This window comes from Neopelma chrysocephalum, unplaced genomic scaffold, assembly GCF_003984885.1.
Source record: "Neopelma chrysocephalum unplaced genomic scaffold, ASM398488v2 Primary Assembly neopelma1_141, whole genome shotgun sequence".
Taxonomy (NCBI): Eukaryota; Metazoa; Chordata; class Aves; order Passeriformes; family Pipridae; genus Neopelma; species Neopelma chrysocephalum.
Genome location: NW_020897803.1, coordinates 713,586 through 719,720, shown reverse-complemented (window position 1 = coordinate 719,720; position 6,135 = coordinate 713,586). Strand labels below are relative to the sequence as shown.

Sequence of the window (6,135 nt, the reverse complement as noted above, 5' to 3'; positions counted from 1 at the left end):
TGTTTCTCTTTTTGTTTCTCTTTTTTCTTGTTTCTCTTTTTGTTTCTCTTTTTATTCCTTGTTTCTCTTTTTCCTGATTTCTTTTCTTTTTTTCTCATTTCTTTCTTGTTTCTTTTTTCTCTCTCATTTCTTTCTTTTTTCTCTCTCTTTCACTTCTTTTTTCTCTCTCTTTCATTTATTTTTTCTCTCTTTCATTTCTTTTTTCTTTTTTCTCTTTCTTTCATTTCTTTTTTCTTTTTTCTCTTTCTCTTTCATTTCTTTCTTTTTTTCTTTTTTCTCTCTTTCATGTCTTTCTTTTTTCTTCCTCTTGTTTCTCTTCTTTCTTGTTTCTCTTCTTTTAGAAGCCAGGAAGCTGTTTTCCTTCTCTCTTTCTGCTCCTGGGTTCTTTTTTTATTTGTTTGTTTTTTAAAAAAACCCATCCTTATCTCCTGATCCTACAGTTATTTCAGAGTCATTTTACTTGTGAAAGGTAACTTACCTGAAAGAGGAACCTTCTCCATCTTGCACCCATTGCACCCCATTTGTTTTAAAGAGGTTTTTTTTATTTATTTATTTAGGAGGTCATCCCTTGAGTTCCAAAGCCTTTGCAAAATAAATAATAATAGAAAATTAAAAATGAAGTATTTTGCTGTAACTTGTGGGGTTTCAGGTGACTCCAGGTAGCTCAGGAGTTCAGAGGTGACTGCTGTCCTTTATAAGGAATAAAGTCTGTTGGGCACAAGGGGTGTTTCTGCTGCACTGTCAGCACCTTCCAGAGATTCCCAGAGAGCCTGGGCAGAGTGGGAGTCACTGGTGGAGTGGGAGGCAGGACTGCTCAGCTGGCCCCAAGTGCTGCAGCTCCATCACAGCCCAAGGGTTTATTTAGACATCTCCAGGCTAATCAGGAAACCATCAGTGCAGATGAGCTCAGCTCTCCTGCTGAACGTGGTGCAGGGGGAGGTGGGTGCTGTTGGTGAGCCAGCAGCACAAACACAGCCATGTTCAATCCTATTAAATCCCCAACGTGGTGCCACGGCCTGTCCTGAGCTCTGGGTGAGTGGCCACCTGTGCGTCTGCTGCCAGGCAGGGCAAAATCTGGTGCTGTCCCACCCAAAGGGTGGCAAATCAGCCGCGTTTTGGGCTGCATGGCTGGGCTTGGAATAACCGACTTCACATTTTGCTTCCCCGGTACAAAATGAAGTGAAAACCTCCTTCAGGACTTGATTTAGAATCATAGAATCATGGAATCAGCTGGGTTGGAAGGGACCTCCGAGATCATCAAGTCCAGGACTTGATTTAGAATCATAGAATCATAGAATCAGCTGGGTTGGAAGGTATCTCCGAGATCATCAAGTCCAGCCCTTGATCCAACCCCGCTGTGGTTCCCAGCCCATGGCACTGATGCCACATCCAGTCTGTTCTTAAAAACCTCCAGGGACAGAGAATCCACCCCCTCCCTGGGCAGCCCATTCCAATGGCTGAGCACCCTCTCTGGAAAGAAATTCTTTCTAATATCCAACCTAAACCTCCCCTGGCACAGCTGAAGACCCTGAGCCCTCTTGCCTTGCTGATGGTTGCCTGGGAAAAGAGACCAACCCCCCCCTGGCTCCCCCCTCCTGTCAGGGAGTTGCAGAGAGTGAGGACGTCTCCCCTGAGCCTCCTCTTCTCCAGGCTGAACAGCCCCAGCTCCCTCAGCCTCTCCTCATAGGACTTGTGCTCCAGTCCCTTCCCCAGCCTCGTTGCTCTTCTCTGGACCTGCTCCAGCCCCTCAATATCCTTCCTGAGCTGAGGGGCCCAGAACTGGACACAGCACTCCAGGGGTGGCCTCACCAGTGCTGAGTACAGGATTGATTTATTTATTTTTTTTAATGGAATATGTTTTTCTCACCTGCTGTCTCCCCCTCTCCCCTCCCAGCCTCCCAGATGCTGATGTTCACCGCGTACCTCGCGGTCGTCGTTGCACTTTACCTCGTCCCCCTCACCATCTCCTCCCCTTGCATCATGGAGAAGAAGGCCCTGGCACCAAAGCCAGCCATCATCGGGCACCGTGGAGCACCCATGGTGAGTAACCCCCCATGGTCCCACCCCTCTGATTCCAGGGAGCAGGCACAGCAGCTGGGAGCCTGAGCGCCCTCCTGACGGGAATCACCCTGGGAGTGAAGCTGGGCATGAACCACCCCACAGATGTCTTGAGGTGCCTCACAAACACCAGGGCAATCCTGGCCTTTCCCAGGCTGGTTTGGGCGTTGTTTTGGCTGCTGCTTTTCGTAGAACCAGAGGATATCAAGGGGTTGGGATGGACCTTAAAGATCATCCAGTCCCAAACCCCCCTTGCCATGGCACGGACACCTCCCACTAGAGCAGGTTGCTTCAAGGCTGTGTCCAGCCTGGCTTCCAACACCACCAGGGATGGGGCAGCCCCGGCCCCCCTGGGCAGCCTGTGCCAGGGCCTCGGCCCCTCATAGGAAAATATTCTCCTCCTAATATCTAATCTAAATATTTCTTTTTGCTGGATTTTGCTCTCCAGGCTTGACCCATGAGCTGGACCACGAGTAGAAGTTTCTGATATTATTGTTATTATTATTATTGTTATTATTGTTATTGTTATTATTATTAGTATTATTTTAGAGCTTAGGGCTCAGTGTCCATGTCCTTTGCAGGACCTCAGCAGCAGTGGTTGTGCTCAGCTCGCAGCAAAATGCCCTCCAGGATGTGGCAGTCTGCAAAAAACCCAAACTGTGCTGAACCTGCACAAGTGCCCCGTGCTCTTGCACTGCAGATCAGCGTGAGAATGGGGGAGGTGGTGACACATTCTGCCTCTGGGTAGACCTTGAAAGCTGAATCACACAGCCCTTTCTTCTCCAAGGCTTCTGGACATGTCCAGGCAGAAGGTAGAGCAGGTTGGCTTGGGCAGAGCCATGGAATAGTTTAGGATGGAAGGGTCATCCAGTCCAGAGCTGTCCTAGGGTGGCACATCTCTTAGTTTGGGGGCTTCTGCACCCAGGTCTGTGGAGTGGTCACATCCCCACCTCTGTGCTGGCTGATTGACTTCAGAGATTGCAGTGGAGGCACCAGCCTTGGGAATGAATTTGATTTTTTTAAGGCATCCAGCTAACATCTTTCTGGCATTCAAAGCAGAAAGAAAGATTTGTATAGGCTGTTGGAAGCTATTTTGCAGGCTGGAGTGTGCCCAAGCTCAGGACTGTGCACTGGGAGTTTGCTGGGTGAGATAAACACCTGTCGTGACACAAGTATTTTATTTTAGTTCTCTTTATTCTTTGTGTTTTCTTTCTCTGAGCAGCCCCTTGAAATGCCAGCTTCATTTGCATCACTCCTTTTAACTCTATTTCCCCTGTGGGTGGTGGGATGAAGTTCTGGGCACGAGAAATGCTTTTTTCCTGTCCTGCTGAGTTTGCACCAGCCACGAAGGCCAGAAGAAGCCAAGTGAGAACCTGGGCTCTGTGTGCTTTCTGCAGGGCAGGAAATCACAAACCCTGTGGGGAGATTCTCTTCCTATGGGGTTTCCAGACCCGTGTGCCCTCCACAGCCTTCTAAAGGGGCTGAACAGCAAACAAATCCCTTCTGTCCTTGAGGTATTTACAAAAACCTTATCTGGAGCAGGAATCCCAGCTGAGCCTTGGTCCTTTGCTTCTTGCTCTTCCCTGGAGCCAGCAAACACTTGTTGCAGTAGGGAACAAACCCTTCTGGGAGGTGCTGGTTGTGTGTTAGAGGCTGCTGAAGAGCAGCAGTGGAGCTGTGCCAGGGCACAGCAGGGCACATCCCTCCTCTTCCCATTCCATGACACCCAGAGGTGGTTGGCTGTGAGCAGCAGGTGGTTTGCTCTGAATCCCAGGAGAATCAAGACCAGGGACTAGCAAGCCTTGTCACAGCCCCCAGACCACAGCCTGCACGTCCCACGAGGAGCTGGCAGCTGCTTTATCCAGCTGCTTTGCCTTTGCTGCACGTGGAGTGAGTGCCCTGGAACGGCTGAGGTGGGATGGGGAAGATGAGGAGCAGAGTGATCAAAATGTCCTTCTGTCCTTCTGTCTGTGCCCAGCTTTTCACTGTGGTCAGGTGTCACCTGGAGTTTGAAGAGCTGCAGTGCAAGCCCACAGGTTGTCCTGGGTCATACCTGCTTTGTTTTTTTTAGGAATTAAGAGTGGGGGGAGAAACCCATCTAAAGCTCAGGAGGAGCCTTGGCACTGGGCCTGTGGAGGAGGATCAGAGAATCCCAGAGTCACTGAGGTTGGAAAAGGTCACTGAGCCCGCCCTGTGCCCGATGCCCACCTTGTCCCCCAGCCCAGAGCACTGAGTGCCATGTCCAGGCCTTCCTTGGACACCTCCAGGGCTGGGGACTCCAAACCTCCCTGGGCAGCCCCTGCCAGTGTTTTTCTGCAAAGAAATTCTTCCTGATGTCCAACTTGACCCTCCCCTGGCACAACTTGAGGTGTGTCCTGTTGTCCTGTCCCTTGTTCCCTGGGAGCAGAGCCCGACCCCCCCCCCGGCTCCCCCCTCCTGTCAGGGGGTTGCAGAGCCAGAAGGTCCCCCCTGAGCCTCCTTTGCTCCAGGCTGAGCCCCCCCAGCTCCTTTCTTTACATTAAAAAGGCTTTAGGCTGAAGAAAAACTGTTGTTTTCTCAGCTGGTTTGGGGGGCTTTGTTGCCTTGGTGGTTTTGAGGGCCTTTCTTTCATTTTATCTTAATTACTAAAACATTCCCACCATCTTTTTGGGGTGGCTTTGGGTTTTTTTTGCTTTGGTTTGTTGCACAGCTCCTGCACATGTTAAAAATGAGGGCAGTTGAGCTGTGTGCTGCCCAGTCTGTGGCAGCAAACAATCCCAGCTGGCATCTCCTGCCAGGCCTGGAGAAAGGCTCGTGCTCCCTGAGATAAATCCCTGTCAGCTCAGGGAGTCTTTCATTAAATCAGCCTTCAGCTTTTCTGGGTGTGCAGGACAATAATGAGCTCTCATCTCCTGCATGGAGTTATTAAATCCCTAATGGCTTTTGCTTATGAGTTTATCCTGTTGTCCAAGGCAGTTTTGGGTTGTTTGTTGTTTTTTTTCTCTGTTTGTTTTGTGCTTTCCCCCTTCCTTTCAGCCTAGTTGAGCTATTTCCTGAAAAGTTGGATCATGAAATCCAAGAATGGCTTGGGTTGGAAGGGACCTTCAAGACCCTCTAGTTCCAACCCCCCAGGGTTAGTTATGGATGTTCTCTAAAATATGAATTCCTGGGGATTAAACATACATTTTATTTTATGTTTTAGACAGAATTGTTGATGCCCTGTAGTAACCTGAGCCACTAATGCTGAAATCCAATGTACTGGCAGATCCCACACTAAGCCCCATACAGGAAACTTCCAAAGGGCATCATTTTACACCAAAAAAAAAAAAATTAAAAAAAATCAATTTTTTAGGTGTTGCCCTAACCGTGCCTTGTGTTTTTTTGTCCAGTTCCAGATTAATATTGGAAAGGAGAGATAAGAGAGAAAATAATAATAATAATAATAATAATAATAATAATAATAATAATAATAATAATAATAATAATAATAATAATAGCTCAGATTTCCAAAAGGACAAGAAAACATCCTTAAAACATGTTGATGAAACAAAAATCAGATCCTTTAGTGCAGCTCAGTGCACAGTCAGAGAATTCCAGGATGGTTTGGGTTGGGAGGGACCTTATAGACCATCACATTCCACCCCCTGCCGTGGCCAGGGGCACCTTCACCAGGCCAGCCAGAGGTGCTGCTGTTAGTTTGGAACAAAATATTCTGTTCAAGCTCCTTCCTAAACCTCTCCAATGTACAAATGATGTCATGATTTTTTTTTTTTAAAGTCCTGGCTAATTAGTGGAAAAATACAACGTGGTGATGTCCAGAGCAAGGTTATGCTGCTCTAACTAACACGGTTTCATAATCTTCCTTAAGGAGGGTCCAGACTCTGTTTGAATGCATTTGCAATGGATTTGGGAGCACAAAAATAGTCCAAATGAGTTCATTCCCGGGTAATTTTGTAGGAATGACTTGCTGTGTCTCTGCAGCAGGGAGGAAAGAATAGCAGCCTGATTATAAGGGGGGTGAGCCTTTCAAACCAAGCACAGAGAGGAGGAGCAGCTCCTCCAAACCCCCTCTGGCTTTCAGGGATGTAGGATTGTACA

The 6,135-nt window shown here is 48.1% G+C and overlaps 1 protein-coding gene across 1 annotated transcript in view; it reads left to right on the top strand.

Moving 5' to 3' along the window:
- GDPD5 (glycerophosphodiester phosphodiesterase domain containing 5) overlaps positions 1-6,135 on the top strand; it is a 110,789-nt gene that overhangs the window by 91,109 nt on the left and 13,545 nt on the right. Inside the window, exons 8-9 of the mRNA XM_027699819.1 lie at positions 1,895-2,044; positions 3,648-3,666. Coding sequence (XP_027555620.1) covers positions 1,895-2,044; positions 3,648-3,666 — 169 coding nt within the window. The remainder of the gene's footprint in view (positions 1-1,894; positions 2,045-3,647; positions 3,667-6,135) is intronic.